The 17,355-nt window shown below is 44.8% G+C and overlaps 1 protein-coding gene across 15 annotated transcripts in view; it reads left to right on the top strand.

Annotated features, from left to right (window-relative positions):
* The window catches only part of PTPRT (protein tyrosine phosphatase receptor type T), a 1,134,111-nt gene that overhangs the window by 831,306 nt on the left and 285,450 nt on the right, over positions 1-17,355 (top strand). For all 15 annotated transcript variants that reach the window (XM_039479697.2, XM_039479693.2, XM_039479696.2 and 12 more), the window contains exon 10: positions 15,886-16,087. In XM_039479697.2, coding sequence (XP_039335631.1) covers positions 15,886-16,087 — 202 coding nt within the window. The remainder of the gene's footprint in view (positions 1-15,885; positions 16,088-17,355) is intronic.

The raw sequence follows: 17,355 nt of genomic DNA, 5'->3' as shown, positions 1-17,355 counted from the left end.
TTTCAAACACTTAGGGGGAAAAGAGAATGTAAAATAGCCTCAATGATTCTGTGTTGAATACATGTTGGAATAATAACATTGTGGATGTCTTGGGGTAAAGAAAGTATGTTACTGAAATTAATCCCCACCTGCTTCTTTTTGCCTTTCCCCGCCATGTGGCTCCTAGAGAGTATAAAATGGCAAATGTACCTGACATCCTATTTCTAGTGGGCAGTGCAGCTATAAATGACCATCTGCGAAGAGGAAGCATCAGGATTTGTACCCAAGTTTTTCTGACTCTCTTGTTATCCCAACACTGCCTCCTTCAGGTAGAACTACTTACTGTGTGGCCTTAGACATGCCTCTTAACTTCTCTGAGCCTCAGTTTCCTCCTGCCTCAATCTCCTTTTAGTACTCTGTAAATAGAGTAGTTCCCTCCAGCTGTGAGGTTCCACTCTGGACCCAGCTATGTGCCTGGGGTCACTGCAGAATAGGAGAGTGTAGAGTCCTCAGATAACCTATTTCATCAGAAATTACAGTTCCATAAATAGTAGTGTCACCTCCTGTGTGCCTGCTTCTGGGGAAACACCATGGGGGCAAAGTTAAAAAAAAAAAAAAAAAAAAAAAAAAAAAAAGGAAGCTTCTAAACTGAGACCAGAAGTTTGGAGAAAAGGTTAGTGTAAATGATCATTTTAACCAAGAAGGGAGAAAGGAAAAAAGAATTTCATCTCTTCTGGTAAGGAGGTGATATAACCACAAAAACATGCTTTTACAAAACCTTCTCCTAATAAGCAGGGGCGAACAAAGCTTCTCACAAATGCCACTCTACTGGATTGAATTGAGGCTGTAGTCTCCAGCATGCCCTCCCTTTCATTCCTTTCCTAATGCCTAATTTAGTGGAGGAGAAAATCAATTCTATTTTAATTTCATGAGAAAAATGCTGAATGAAAGAAAAGTGCAGTAGAGTGAAACTTCAGCCTTCAGCCCTGCACTGGCCCAGAATGTATGATTACGTGATCAATGGATTTCTCCTTAGGCCTCTCAACCTGATCCCTGACTTGGCCTCTGGCAAGGATGCAGGAAGTTCCCAGGTAGTCAGAAAACCCCTCCGGGGTGCTTGGGAAATGCATTCTAGCATCAAGTCCCCTGATCTCCCCGCTCTCCAGACTTACTTCCACCCCATTTCACCTTAATTTTGGCCTCTGTGCACCCAACTGTGCACTCAAAAGCTCTCCCTGCCTATCTAAACTCCTAAGGTGTCTTTTCACTCTAGCTGATCCTTTAACTAACAGGTTTCCAGCAAAAATTTTGGGGCCTCTGGAAGCAAGACTGGCCACTCTTCATGATGACCAAGGAGCTCCGAGGCTAAACAGGTGGCTTCTAGATTCGCACCGCTGGGGGTTCCAAGCCTGGCTCTGCCTCTTCCTATCTGTGAGAACACTGGGAAGTTGTCCTCCTTAAGTCTCAGTATAGAAATGGTAATAGCCTCACGAACTTGCAGGATGATTAAACGATTAATGTGTGGAAAGTGCTTGGCAATGCACCTGGCAACTAGTGAGGGGGGGTAAATGTCTGCTTGTGTTGTTGTAATAAATTGCTGCAAGAATGTGAGGGGTGAAGGGGTGCACCTTTGGCTTCTGACTTGTGGGTCCATGATTCCAGATTAGCCAATTGATGAGACCTAGTGCACATATTTTTTTCTGTTCTTTTTTCCAATATTTATTTATTTATTTTTGAGATGGAATCTTGCTCTGCCATCCAGGCTGGAGTGCAGTGGCATGATCTCAGTTCACTGCAATCTCTGCCTCCTGCATTCAAGCGATTCTCCTGCCTGAGCCTCTCAAGTAGCTGGGATTACAGGCGCCCGCCCTCGTACCCAGCTAATTTTTGTATTTTTAATAGAGATGGGGTTTCACCATGTTGGCCAGGCTGGTCTCGAACCTCTGACCTCAGGTGATCCATCCCCCTCGATCTCCCAAAGTGCCGTTATTGCAGGTGTGAGCTACCACACCTGGCTCAATACTTAATTTTAAAATAATTTTAGACTTACAGAAAAGTTAGAAAATTAGTAACGAGTTTCTATACACCTGTCACATGGCTTCTCCTGATTCAGCATCTTATATAACCACAGTGTAGTGATTGAAACCAAGAAATGAACGTTGATAAATACCTTAAGCTACAATATAATGAATATTATAATCTGCAGGCCTTGTTTGAATTTCATTCGTCTTCCCACTCTCCTTTTCCAGTCCGGAATCCTATCCATGTTTCACTTACTTGTCATTATTGCTTAGTCTCCTCCAGTCTGGGAGACTTCCTCAGCCTTTCAGGCATTTATTTATTTATTTACTTATTTATTTGAAAACATTTCATGACCTTGACACTTCTGAAGAATACTGGTCAGTTATTTCATAGACTGTTCTTTAAGGTAGTTTTTTTTTTTCCTGATGTTTTCTCATAATTAGATTGAGATTATACATCTTTGGCAAAAAAATACCACATGTAACCCTTTCTCAGATCATCTTATCAAGAGGCATATGATGTACATGTTATTTATTTATTTATTTATTTATTTATTTATTTATTGAGATGGAGTCTCGCTCTGTCGCCAGGCTGGAGTACAGTGGCACAATGATCTCAGCTCACTGCAACCTCCGCCTCCCGGATTCAAGCGATTCTCCTGCCTGAGACTCCTGAGTAGCTGGGACTACAGGCACATGCCACCACACCCAGCAAATTTTTTTATTTTTAGTAGAGACAGGGTTTCACCATGTTGGCCAGGATAGTCTCCATCTCGGGACCTTGTACTCTGCCTACCTTGACCTCCCAAAATGCTGGGACTACAAGTGTGAGCCACTAAGCCAGGCCCTAAATTTGTTTTTTAGAGACAGAGTCTCACTCTGTCATCCAGGCTGCAGTGCAGTGGAACAGTCTTGCCTAACTGCAACCTCAACCTCCCTGGCTCAAGCAATCCCCCTGGCCTCAGCCTCCCAAGTAGCTAGGACTACAGGCGTGCACCGCCATGCCTGGCTATTTAAAAAAAAAAAAAATGTTTTGTGTGAAAGTGGAAATGGATCTGGCTATATTGCCCAGCCTAAATGTTCATAGTTCTCATTACTGGTATTGTTGATGTTCATCATTTGACTAAGAATGTAGCATGTATTTGTTAAGCATTTGCTGTTTCCTTGGGGGATACAAAAGAGAATAAAATATTGCCCATGGTCTTTAAGAAACTCTCAAGTCTAATGAACAAATGGTGTTCTAGTTACTACTGCTGGTAACAAACCGCTCCAGAATTTGTTGGAATAAAACAACAACTTTATTAAGCTTACGTAGTATGTGGGTCAGGAATCCAAGAGGTCAGGGGTGATTTGTTTTAGCTCCACAATGTCTAGGGTCCCAGCTGAGAAGACTCAAGGGCGACCAGACAACCGAGAACTGGACTCACATGGCAGTGTCTTCACTTAGCTGTCTGGTGCCCAGACGACTGAACTCAGCTGGGGTTGTCATTGTGGAGCGTCTACAGAGGGACTCTCCATGCACCCTGCGTTTGCTCACACATGGCGGCCCCAGGGGAGTCAGATTTCTTACACAGCAGCTTAGAAGCTGTAGACCGAAGTGTCTCTGCGGACAAGTCAGAAACTGCATTGCCTTCATGACCTAGTCTTAGAAGTCACAAAATATCACTTCCCCCGCGTTCTATTGGTCAAAGCAGTCCCAAGCCCCCTAAGACTCAAGGGGGTATAAACTCCACCTTTTAATGAAAGCAGTGTCAAAGGGTATCTTTTAAAAAGCAGTAAAAGGACTTTCTACTTACACAGATTTAGAAATTCAGGCCCAGAGGACAAGACCTTCACCATCTTGGGCCTCTTTAATTATCAAATGCATAATTACTGAGCACCGACTCTGTGCCAGACAGGCGTGGACCCAGCTTCTGGGGCTTGCTTGGCAAGTCCCTCCTGAGGCGGGTGGGCTCCAACAGACCCTCTACAAAGCCTTGTGTTCTGACAATTGCAGCCTCCCTTAATCAGCCCCCTCCCTAGAAACTGCTCACACAGGATGTGAATGGAGGAGCCAAGGGCAAGCTGGCAGGGTGGGGTGGAGAATACTGGACTTCAGAATGACCTCATTTCAAATCCCAGCGGTACCCTGTTCAGGATTTGTTACATTTTCATTCTTAATCCTCATTTATTTTGTAAACCTTATTGACTCCTTCTCTGTGCCAAGCTGGGTGCTTGGCAATTATTATAATAAATAAATAGCACCCAGGCTTTGCCTTTAATGAAGGATTGTTTCCAGGCTGTGTCTGCCGGAAAGGCTGTTAGTATGGCTGCAGGGTTCCAAGGAGCAGGGTCATGGGATTACTTAACTTCTTGCATCTCCATGCCCAAAGCCAACTGGAGAGGAATTGGTCATGCAACTTAGCAACTTAACCAGGTTAAACTTAGCAGAACAGAAATCAGCTCAGTGTGAAGTTGGAAGGCAAGCAGCTTACGTTCAGAACCCAAGAAGTGTTGCAAGGCAGACTAAAAACCGTTGGGAGTATTGCTAGACAGACTCATTAAGCAAGAAGGTTTCTGTGAAAATAACAAAATCATAGCACCCAGGACACCCCAGCATGAGATTAAAAGCTCAAAGGAAGTTTAGGCTTCATAGTATTGAGCTGCATTATGATAGTTTAGGAAGAAAAGGCTTAGAGCCATCCAAGTTGAGGTGGCCCTGCTATGGGCCTCTGACTGCATTCTTTGAAATTTAGGGCAGTCGGGAAGAGTAATACTCAGAGTATCCCTTCCATGTGGGGAGGGGAGGGAAGAGAATGAGACTGGGAAGCAGCTGAGTGCTAAGGATTGGAGTGGGGGCCAGAGGTGCTGCTGGAGGGAGCACCTGTTGACAGGAACACACTCACCTAAAGTCTGTCTGAGAGGGAGCTAATGAGCAGGGTGGTGACTTGGGAGAGAACCATATGCATGGTCGGCACATAATGCTAGTTCTTGTTATTATCACCCGCTAACTAACCCTGCCTTTTGGTTATGGATGGTGAATACTAAAGACCCTGGGCCAGCTGGACTTCCAGCTTGTTTTCTCCCAGTGTTTGATCCCATAGCCAACAGGAAAACAGCTGAAGTCAGAGAGCAGGACATTGATTAGAAATCACCCAAAGCCATGTTGGGCAAACAACTTGACTTCCCCACTCCTGCAACTCCTCTTTGATCCGTGGTAACCGAGAAAGTCCACACCAGGCTAGAGGGAGCCCCTGGGCTGCAGCAGAATGGACACGGCCAGCAACCACGGGCATGGGTCCCTGTGCTGGCAGTGCTGGGGAAGGAGTACAGCCCAGGCAGGCCCTGGCACAGCCAACCAAGCCTGCAGGCCGAGCCTCTGACCCTGGAGCTTTGGGAATCAGGGAGGCCTGGCAGACACTGTTCAGAGGCATTGCTACTCTGTTCTGTTGTTTTCAGAGCTCTTTGGCTGGTGAGGGTACAAAACAGAGCCTCAGTCCAGTCGCTTAACTCTTGGGAAGTGATGGATCTGAGTTCCAGTCTTCCCTCCCGCTGGCTGAGACCCACACTCTTTGCCTTCATGAAGGTTAACAGTGTTGGAAGGATGAGGCCAGTAAGGACACTTGCAGGTCTTCCCCAGTGATTTGTATCCTTAGGGGTCTCATCTCCCTTCAGGTCTGGGGCCAGGTGTTGGCTCCGTCTCATTCTTACTTTTCTAGGGACCTCATTCTTCTCCAGCCAGGACTCAGAAGCTCTCAAAGTCACTCTAGTCACCTCTCCATCTCCTCTGCTTCTGGTCGAAACCAGGCCTCCTTTGTATTTGCCATCTGCATGAGAGCCAGACCACCCAAAGGGATCCCTGGGTTGTTCCTCTGGTCATGTCAGTCCTCCATCCCCTTGCCTTAGAAAGTGCTTCACCAGATTCAATGTGCATGATAATTACCTGGAGAGCTTATGAAGCAACAGCATGCTGGGCCTCAGCCCTGGACATTCTGATCAGGAGGTCTGGGGTAGACTCGTGAATCTGCCTCTCAAACAAGCTCCCAGGTGGTACTGATGCTGTTGGTCTGCAAATCATACTTCTAGTAGCACTGTGGTGTGATCCTGGATCGCTCTTGATAGCCTCCCCTCCCCTTTAATGGCTCTGTATTACCCTCAAAATAAAATGTACACACTTGAGTAGTTCATTAAAGGCTTCCATAATCTGAGCTCAGCAGGAATGCCACCTACTGTTGCATAGTTTGTGCACTGCACAAAGATACACTACCAAGGGAATGAAATCCATTAAGCTCTGTGCTGTGTCTGCCAGAAAGAATATGACTGGGCCCTGAGGAAGGCATATCTTTTTCTTCTCACAAAGGCAGCATCAGCTCACTGAAGTACAGGGGGCTGAAATTGAGTTGAGACAGGAACCTTTTTCTACTTTGTGCAAAAGCACACCATAGGTGAGCAGTGGTCCTGCCCAGGAGCCTTCTCTTCTTTCATTCCCCACCATCTCCTCTCATTCCTCCCCCCGACTTCTCCCGTGCTTTCACCTGGTTAACAGCTTCACACTCTATGGGGAAGGCATCTGACCCCAGAGACTCAATCTCTGTTTTATGCTTGTAAGAGCATATGTTTTCTCTGTTATATGCTCATGAGAGCCATCTTCCCTTCCTTCAGAACAGAAATTTAATGCACCTTTTGCACTCATTCCTGTGGGCCTCACCAAACTATCAAACTATTATGATAGTTTAAGAAGAAAGAGGTTAGAGACATCTGAGTTGATGCTGGCCCTGCTGTGGGACTCTGACTGCCTTCTTTGAAATTCAGGGCAGTTGGGAAGAGTAATAATACTCAGAGTATCCCTTCCATGTGGGGCAGGGGAGGGAAGAGAATGAGACTGGGAAACAGCCCACTGCTAAGGACTGGTGGGGGGCAGAGGTGCTGCTGGAGGGAGCACCTGTTGACAGGAACACTCTCACCTAAAGTCTGTCTGGGAGGGAGCTAAGGAGCAGGGTGGTGACTTGGGAGAGAACCATACGCATGGTCGGCACATAATGTTAGTTCTTGTTATTATCACCCGCTAACTAACCCTGCCTTTTGATTATGGACGGTGAATACTAAAGACCCTGGGCCAGCTGGACTTCCAGCTTGTTTTCTCCCAGCGTTTGATCCACAGTCGGTTCCCGAGGATTCTCTAGAGCTTAGTAGATGGCCAGGCACTTAGTCAAGAGCTTGATGGATATTTGCTGTGCATTCTGTCCTGTAGCCACGAAGAGGTTCACAGGAGCCAAATCTCAGCATGCCATTTGTTGTCTTTTAAACAATTCGTTTTGAAATAGTTTTAAATTTACAGAGAAATCATTTTAAAAATAGTATAGAGAGTTTTATACCCTTCCTACAACTTTCCCCAGTGTTAACATCTTGCATAGCCATGGTATATATATCAAAATTAAGAATTTATGTCAGTGCATTACTATTGGCTAAACTCCAGACTTTTTTCAGATTTCTCCAGTTTTCCCACAGAAGTCTTCTTTTTTCTTCTAGGTTCTCACATAGCGTTTAGTTGTCATGTCTCCCTGTTTCTCAACCTGTGAGCATTTCTTGGTCTTTCTTTGCTTTTCTGTGACCTTCACACTTTTCTGTTTGTTTTGTTTGTTTGTTTCCTTTGCTTTGAGACATGGTCTCACTCTGTTTCCCAGACTGGAATGCTGTGCTGTGATTGTGGCTCACGACGGCCTCAACCTCCAGGCCTCAAGTGATCCTCCTGCCTCAGCCTCCCAAGTAACTAGGACTACAGACGTGTGCCACTATGCCTGGCTAGTTTTTTAAAAGGTCTCGCTTTGTTGCCCAAACTGTTCTCAAAACTCCTGGGCTCAAGTAATCCTCCTGCCCTAGCCTCCTAAAGTGCTGAGATTGCAGGCATGAGCCACTGCACCTGGTGGCACTTTGTAAGAGTACCATTCAGTATTCAATCTGAGTTCATCTGATGTTTTCTTGTTAGGAGACTGAGGTTATAAGGAGGGAAACCCCAGAAAACATGTGTCCTGCTCACCACATCGTATCAGGGGCACATGATCTCAACGTGACTTATCACTGGTGATGCTGACCTTGATCACTTGGAACACTGGTGTCTTCCAGGTTTCTCCACTTAAAAGCCACTATTTTTTTCCCCTTTCCACGCTCCGTTCATTCAAAGTGAGTCATGAATCCTTGGGTCCAGCCCACCCTCAAGGCAAGAGGAATTAGGTTCCACCTCCTGAAGGGAAGAGTGTCAGAGAATTTCTGCTCTGATGAAGAAACCATAAGAGTAACTAGTAACTTTGGTGGGAGGTACTTTGAGGCTACGCAGATATTGTTTCACTGTCGTTTCACCCACCCGTGTCAGCTGTCATCAAGGTATCCTGCCTGCGGCAGTGTCACGGCAGTGCTCCCACGGGCCGTTTGAGGACTCCTTTCCTCGGCACGGCCTCGTCTCCCGACTCGTCTATCAAATCCCCTTTGCACTCCGAGTCCCAGCTCCACCATTCTCAGCTCTGGGGGCCCAGTTGGCTCTCCTGGTCAGCTCTAAACAGGTTTCAGTGCCCAGATCCTTCTATCCAGGGGGTTTGCTTTCACTGGTCCGGGATGGGACCCAGGATCTGACTTTTTTACTTTTTCAAGTTCCAGGATATATGTGCAGGACGGGCAGGTTTGTTACACAGGTAAATGTGTGCCGTGGTGGTTTGCTGCACCTGTCAACCCATCACCTAGGTATTAAACCCAGCATGCATTGGCTGTTTATCCTGATGCTCTTCCTCCCCGCCGCTCAGCCCCCAACAGGCCCCAGGGTGTGTTGTTCCTCTCCCTGTGTCCATGTGTTCTTATTGTTCAGCTCCCACTTATAAGTGAGAACATGAAGTATTTGGTTTTCTGTTTCTGTGTTAGTTTGCTGAGGAAAATGGCCTCCAGCTCCATCCATGTCCCTGCAGATGTCATGATCTCATTCCTTTTTATGGCTGCATAGTATTCCCTGTTGCATATGTACCACATTTTCTTTATCCAGTCTATCATTGATGGGCATTTGGGTTGATTTCATGCCTTTGTTATTGTGAATAGTGCTGGAACTGGCACTATTTTTGAAAGGTCTCCTAAGCATTCTGTGCTCAGCCAGGGCTGAGGACCACAGGCCTAGCCCAGTGTTCTCACAGCTTCTCTAAGAGGCTATCTTCTCTCTCTGGCAAAATTACTTACTTCTGAAGGACTTTGGCCCCCTGTAATATCCATCAAGGCTTGTGTTTGTCCCCAAAGTCTTGAACTATATCTTCCTCATCTATGGCTTTCCTCCCCAGCCAGAGTCTAGCACAAAGTGGGTTCTCAGTGAGCATTTGTGGATGAAGAGAATAAGCAAGCCCCCAGAGAAGTAAAAGCAGTAGTTGTGTGTGTGCACAGAAACAACAGGTCCTCACATTCTCACTGGGTCCGCAGCCTCAGATACACCAGGAGCAGCAATAAGAGTGTCAGTCTGATCGCTTTTCTGTTGTTATTATGTCCTCAGCTCACTAAGGAAGAAACAAGGGCACCCTGGTCAAGAAGTCACCAGCATGTATGTCACTGTCATCTGTGCATTATTCCTGTTCTTCAGAAGGAATGGGTTCACTTTGTACTTTTAAATTGCTGGGAAACCAAAGAGCTAATACTTTGCTTTCTGATAAGAGATTACCCTGAGCTGATTTCCTTTTGTACCAGTTGCCTCTGAGGCCACCAAGATGGTAGAGACTGTGCCTGTAGACACGTTAACAGAGGAGTGGAAAAGAGGAGAAAATATTTTAACCAGTTGTTTTTAGCTTAAAGAAAAGATAGATAGATTTAACCCTTTATTTGATGCACCAGCCAGATTGGTCTTTTTTTTTTTCCCGTGGCCCTGTTAGAAGTTTAGTATGTTGAGACTTCCAGAGTATTAGCTGGAAGCCATTGAAGAAAGTCAGGAGGAGATGAGATGGATAACTGAGGTGCTGACCCTCCCAGGACTTTAGGATGAAGGTGCAAATTTAGTGGCAAGATGGGAGGGTGTGGAGCTCTAGAGGATGCTTCCGGAGCAATAAGCTGTGGGTGGGCAGGGCTTGACTCAGTTTACACTGTTGTCACTGATAGCTAATGCTGCTATCGGTATTCTCAAGCTTCTTTAATTCTACTTGATTATGGGTTTAATACTACCTTGTCTCTGATCATGATGCTTACATGAACCTGTTTTTAACCTGACATGTACATAAGTATGTCTTAAGAACACTTGGTTAGCTTGATAAAATTATAATGGGTTTCCTCAATTTGGGGTCTTCTCATTGGGAGTGATCTTTGTCAATAAATTACTCTGCCAGGCCATCTATGCTCTCTCTGAACGTGGAACCAATGTAGTCACACCCTGCCTGTAGCCCAGTGCCAGGAGCACAGCACAGCTCAACCCAAGCATATTCAGGAAACAAATCCTTCCTGATAGAATTCTCTGAGGGAAATCATTTCCTTCTGCTCTCCCTCCCTCTCTTGCTCCTTCCTGAAGCCCAGGTGGAAAAGTGATCTGTTCTTCCCAAGATGTCCCCTGGTCCATTGCAGCCGGAGCCTTGGTACAGAAGCTAAAGCCACTCATGAACAGATGGAACTTTCCTCCCAAACAAATGGCTTTTCTTTTTTGTAAAGAAATGGGGGTCATTCTGCAACATAAATTAAAATGGAAACTAAAATTAGAATTAGAATTTTACCCTTGAAGAACTCGAGGCTCAGAGAGGTTAAGCGATCACTCAAGCCACACAGCTAACTTAATTATTCATTTGTTCTTGGAAAAGGATAAATGTTGAACAAACACCAGGTAAGATTTTTGCCTCCTTGAAGCTTAAAGTCTAGTATAGAGGTCAGCAAACTTTTTCTATAAAGGGCCAGAGAATAAATATTTTAGGCCGTGTGGGCGATATCTCTTGCAACTACTTAGCTGCTTTTGTAGTGTGAAAGTATCCGTAGCCCACATTTAAATAAATGGTTAGCTGTTTTCCAATAAAACTTTACTTAAAAAACAGAAGGTGGATTGACTTTCACTTGCAAGTCGTATTTTTCAAATCATGGATTGGTAGAAAAGGGACTTATTGATGACATAACTACATGGGTACATGGAAAATTCGTGGCTCAAAGGAGAGACAGGTGATTCTGGAAACATAAAATAAGAGAACCTGGGAGTCAGCGAAGATGCCTATAAAAAGAGTCACTGTAAGTGAGGTTAGCTAAGGATGAGGAATCATGAATCAGGCAAAAGGGAGGCATGGGGAGGAAGAAGAGGTCCAAGCTGACAGAACAGCTGGTGCGAAGCCCTGTGGCAGAAAGGACCATCGTTGTTTTCAGGTACTGAAATAAGGCTTGAGGTAGAAGGGGAGAGGACAAGAGAGGCCAGCTCGTACACCGAGCTGATTAAGACCGCATTACACAGACACCGTCTTCATCCTGAGAGCTATGAGAAACCATTGCTCTTACGACATGACTGGATTTTCATTATAAAGCACTTGCTTTGGCTTCTGGCTAGGGATCCTACTATCAGCAACTAAAAGAGAGGGGGAACATCCTTGAGTACTTGCTGCGGCCAAAGCCTATGCCAGGAGCCCAGGGTTGATGTGCACCTGTGCCCCCATCCCCTTACTAACCCTTTGTGTTTGCTATGCTAACAAATCGCCCCCTTTCCCCACTTACAAATGAAGATTCATATGGTATTATACATTTACGGCCACAGCTCCATCCCATCCCATTTTTCTCATCTTTCTTCTTTCCCTCCCCAGCCCGATCCCCCACTAACTTCGTAAAACTTGCAAGCTAAATTTTTCAAAGACTGTTTCTGACAAAGCAGTGGGAATTAGATTTGGCGAAGCCCTTCATAAAAAATTGAAGACATGCTATATTAACATACATTGATTTATTCATAGTGTTTCATTACAAGTAAGTTGAGGATCCTGTAATACCAGGAAAGGTTAGGAGAGCAGAGGAGCGTGGTATATTATATTGACAGCTTGGTAGAAATTGAGTTGCTTTTGGATTGAATTTGGAGCGCAGGAAAGGAATTGGCTAGTAAATAAGGCATGAGTTCTACCTCCCAGTGTCTGTATATCAACTGTAGTTGCCACCAATGCAGGCAGGGGGACAGGGGCAGAATTTTGAAAGAATGCAAGTGTATGTCCTCTCCACTGGTGCACTGGGGTTGGTGGCCACAGGCTGAACTCTCTGAACCAGAATCCACCTGCACGCTGAAAACTCCATTTGCCCCTATTTGCTCACCGCTCTGCAGTGGCTCTGGCCTTTGCTCTGTCCAAACCTTTTCCCACCCCAGGTCTTTGCCCAGGTGGTTCTCTCTGCCTGGAACCTAGAACACTCTTTCCTCTTTGACTCAGGATTGTCCTTCGGGCATTAGTTCCACTCCCTCCTGATATACCTTCCTGAGCATCCTGACTTTGGTCCTTCTCAGAAGCAGACCTTGAGATAAGGATTTGAATATCTGCAGATTGCTGAGAAGTTTAAGAAACACCAGTAAAGAGGGGTAGGGTGGAGAAGAGAAAGGAAAGTAGCCAATAATCTCTGTGTTGTCAAAGCAGCTGCCTCCAGAGGTAAGTGGAGCTGAGCCCCTCAGGGAAATTGGGATGCTGCAGGGACACCTAGGAGGGGGCGTTTGCAGGGGTGTTAAAGGAGGGGAGCCTGGGGAATTTGTGCATTAACTCCCATCGTGGCTGGGCTGTTAATTACCTCCCCGGCATTTCCAGAAAGCATCCATGGAAAATGTCCTCAAACAGAGGCAGATAGGCACCTGTAGCACTTGCCTCTGAGAGGTACTGAGGTGGTCAGGGGTGACCATAGAGAACACTGTAGACAGGGCCACCAGAGCAGCCTGAAGCTGGCAGCCACCTGCATGGTGCACATGCACGCTCAGGCGCAGCTTGAAAAAAGCCCAAAGCCCTCAGCTCCCTGCGTTTCTCCTTCTACGCACACTCTGCGCTGGGCAATCTGACCTCTCCTCAAGGATGTGGCACCACTACTGTTTAACATTCGGTGTCATTGCCAGTAATAGCAAATTGCTTATTTTTTGAAGAGAAGTTGGTGTGCTTCCTTTTCTGCTTGGGTTTGGCCATTCTTGACAGAAGGTAAGTGATGTCAGCTGTCTATATAGCTGGCTTCCCTCTCTCAAGAATGGAAATCGCTTGAGGACAAGGCCTGACTTTAATTCAGTTGCCCCCGCCCCAGCAGCACACAGTGCAGGGCTCAGAATACAGGAGTACACAGGAAACATGTGAAGGAGCGAATAAGTGGGTGAGTGAAGGCGTTCTTCAACTGATGTATGGCGTCTCCAGGCCAGGAAGGGTGGTATAGAATATAGAGTACCGGCTTCAGAGTCAGATCTGCTTAGTACAGTGTCAGCCATAGATTGTTGAATGTACCTGAGATGCCTTATTTGCTACTGCCCATGACAACATGGATGAATCCCATGGACGTAACGATAATGTTGAGAGACAGAAGCCAGAAACCAAAATGCAAATTTCATAGGATTTCATTATACCGTGCAAAAACTGGCAAAACTAGTCTATGCTGTTAAAAGTGAGACCAAGGTAGCCTGGGTGTGGTGGTTCATGCCTGTAATCCCAGCACTGTGGGAGGCCAAGGCAGGTGAATCACTTAAGGTCAGGAGTTTGAGACCAGCCTGGTCGACATGGTGAAACCCTGTCTCTAATAAAAACGCAAAAATTAGCTGGGCATGGTGGTGGCATGTGCCTGTAATCCTAGCTACTCTGGAGGCTAAGGCACAAGGATCTCTTGAACTGGGGAGGCGGAGGTTGTAATGAGCCAAGATTGTGTCATTGCACTCCAGCCTGGGTGACAGAGAGAGAACCTGTTTCAGAAAAAAAAAAAAAAAAAAAAAAAAAAAAAAAAAAAAAAAAAAGTCAGGCCGAGGTGATCCCTGTTGGGGGTAGGCAAGTAGGATTGCAAAGGAGTGTAAGGAAAATGTATCAGGCCTGGTAATGGTTTGGTTTTTGATTATATGACTACATCCATTTTCAAACATTCATCAAGGGGGATACTTTTCTGTGTGTATATTATATCATGATTAAACTTTTCATTTTTATTTTTTATTTGAGACAGGGTCTCGCTCTGTCATCCAGGCTAAAGTGCAGTGGTGCAGTCATGGCTCACTATAGCCTTGAACTCCTGGGCTCAAGCCATCTTCCCACTTCAGCCCCTGGGTAGCTGGGACTGCAGATGTGCACCACCACAGCCAGCTAATACTTTAATGCTTTGTAGATACAGGGTCCTACTGTGCTGCCCAGGCTGGTCTCGAACTCTTGGTTCTAGCAATTCTCCCAGCTTGGCCTCCTCAAGTGCTGGGATTTCAGATGTGAGCCACCATACCTAGCCTAATTAAACATTTTTAATGGAACAAACCAGGTAAGACAAATAAAAAATCCTGTGTTTGCAACTTTACAACTGTGTAGTTTCATGATGTGACACTCAAAGTGTGATCCACGGGACGGGTGCTAGGCTACCAACTGTTAGTTATTTTCACCCTTGGGCAAGTGCAGAAATTGAGAGTGAGCACTTCAAAACTCTTCTGGTACCTTGCTGTGGCACCCAGTGTGTGATCAGGGAACGGTAGACACAAAGCATTCCGCAGGTGTAGACCAGTTTGGTTATTGCGGAACTCACATGATACGTCACGTGGGGCATGACTTCATATACCATAGATAAACTATCTCCATATACAATTTGAAAAACGCTGACTGCCTGCAAGTGGCTTCCAATGGCACCTCAGTTTCTCCATTATTAAAATGAGAGTAGCTATCCTGATGCCCCCAGGGATTTGAGGAAGGCAAAAAAGATAATGCCCAAGAAAGCACCAGTCAGCAATTGCTATCTGTGTGGCCCGTGATCTGCATTTTTATCAGGACTCACAAATATTCTCACTGGGATACTGTACTTGGACACTGTTCTGTGACCACAATGTCCAGTATGGTGGTCACTGGCCACACAGGGCCACTGCACTTGTGAAAAGCAGGGGTTAGTCCAAATGAAGTTGTGCTGAAGGAGTAAAAGACACAACATATTTGTAAGACTTCATACGAATAGTATAGAATGTAAACAATTCCATTCAATTTTTATGTTGACTACAGATTGAAATGATAATAGCTTGGATACATTGGGTTCAACAGATGTGTTATTAAAATTAGTTGGGTTTTTTTTTTACTTCATGAGACTATCAAAAAATTCAGAGTGACGTCTGTGGCTCACCCTCTATTTCTTTTTAAAAAAAATGTTTGTAGTACATAGTAGTTGTATATGTTTATGGGTTACATGAGGTATGTGGTACATGGTAGGTGTATATGTTTATGGGTTACATGAGGTATTTTGATATAAGTATGCAATGCGTAATAATCACATCAGGATAAATGGGGTGTCCATCCCCTCGAGCATGTATCTTCTGTGTTAGAAACAATCCAATTATATCCTTTTAGTTATTTTAAAATGTACAGTTGAATTATTTTGGACTGTACACCCTGTTGTGCTAGCAAATACGAAGTCTTATGCATTCCTTCCATTTTTTTCTGCCCATTAACCATCCCCCCATCCTCTGCTACCCTTCTCAGCCTCTGATAACCATCCTTCTGCTCTCTATCTCTGTAAGTTCAGTTATTTTTTAAGTTTTAGCTCCTACAAATCAAAGAGAACATGCATTGCTCCAGTGGGCGAGCAATGGGGTATTTGGAGGCTGGGATCATCTGTAAAGTTAACAGCAACAGGCAGCTTAGCAGAATCTGCTGGCCAAGTTCACATGTCCTTCCCTCCCCCTGCTTCCCTAAGGTTCCTCCAGATGAGCTCGGTCCAACTTCCTGAGCGAGGCATTTATTTGTTTGTTTGCTGGCTTGTCCTACAGATCAACTACAAGGCTGTTGGCTCCCTGGACCCAAGTGCTGACCTGTCCAGCCAGAGGGGGAAAGTGTTCAAGCTCCGGAATGAAACCCACCACCTGTTTGTGGGTCTGTACCCAGGGACCACCTATTCCTTTACCATCAAGGCCAGCACAGCAAAGGGCTTTGGGCCCCCTGTCACCACTCGGATCGCCACCAAAATTTCAGGTATCTCTCCTAGAAAGGAAAAAGGAAGAAAGATTGTTTCACCCCCACTTACCAATTTTCCTTGAAGTGGAAATTTTTCTTGAATTGTCACCCAGTGATAGGGGTAGAATTAGGAAGATCCAGGCCCTAGTGAGTTATCATTGTTGTCTTCTATGGAGAAAATCTAAGTGATGAACTTCCAAAAGTGTAAAAATTAGATTAATTAGGTGGCACATCACTTAATAATTTGCCCACAGGATTGATTAAATAGTGTGTGTGTGTGTGTGTGTGTGTGTGTGTAGATAACATATATTGCATACAAGTTGGTTTTTAAATTCATTTTCAGGAACGTTCTTTGTGCCGGTGTAAGATATTAGCACAGGTTCCCATGAAATGCCTGATAAATGAATGAATGAATAAATGAATTAGTATTATAGGGCCACAGCAGTCCAAAATTATAGACTGCCCTCACCAGTAGGGCCCCCTCTGCCACTAGACAGCCTCAATGCAGAATTATTTCAGAACCTTTTCTGCAGCTTTCGTTATCCTAAATATCTATGCAATTCTGGTCTACATATATACATATTTTGTATGTGGTTTTGCAGAAAAACATGATTTTATTTTGTAGCTTAATGTTTCCTCTTATCTTTATCCCGTAAGTGTTTCCTATGTTGCTACATTGCTTTCGTTATAATGTTCTGTCAAGTGGATGGACGTAATTTAATTACACATTCCCCTGTGGTTGGATATTTGGTGCTTCCGTGTTTTTACAAAATAACGCTTCAATAAACATGTTACAAAATAAAGTTTAAATCATGGGTTTGGATTATAACTTTAGGATTAAATTCAGAAGTTGGAAAAAGTGAATTAAAAAGGGTGTGGGTTTTAATAGCTGTTACTAGAAATGGCTAAATTACCTTCCCAAAGGATTAGATATAGTTGCATTCCTATCAGCTGAGTGTGAGGGAAAGGGGTGTCATGAAGAAAAAAAAAAAAGAAAGGTAGAGGAGAAGTAGTTCATAATTGATTTAATCAGCATTTTAAATTTGTTTATCAAGGCTGAGTCTGCTTTCACTTCTTCATTAGCACTTATATTCCCTGGACGTATCTTTTTATTAGATGTGGAATTTTTTGGTTCATGCAGATTACCTGACCCATCATTGCCACCCTTCCCCATGCTACTGCACCTTGAAGAAACCTACTGTGGGCAGGTTGGGCACCAGGGCCTCCTTTACTGAAGGCCTGGAAGGCTTCTCACCCAGCCCCTTTTTTAAGCATCCTCCTTCTAG

This window comes from Saimiri boliviensis, chromosome 9 (assembly GCF_048565385.1).
Source record: "Saimiri boliviensis isolate mSaiBol1 chromosome 9, mSaiBol1.pri, whole genome shotgun sequence".
Taxonomy (NCBI): Eukaryota; Metazoa; Chordata; class Mammalia; order Primates; family Cebidae; genus Saimiri; species Saimiri boliviensis.
This window is presented reverse-complemented; position numbering and strand designations above follow the sequence as displayed.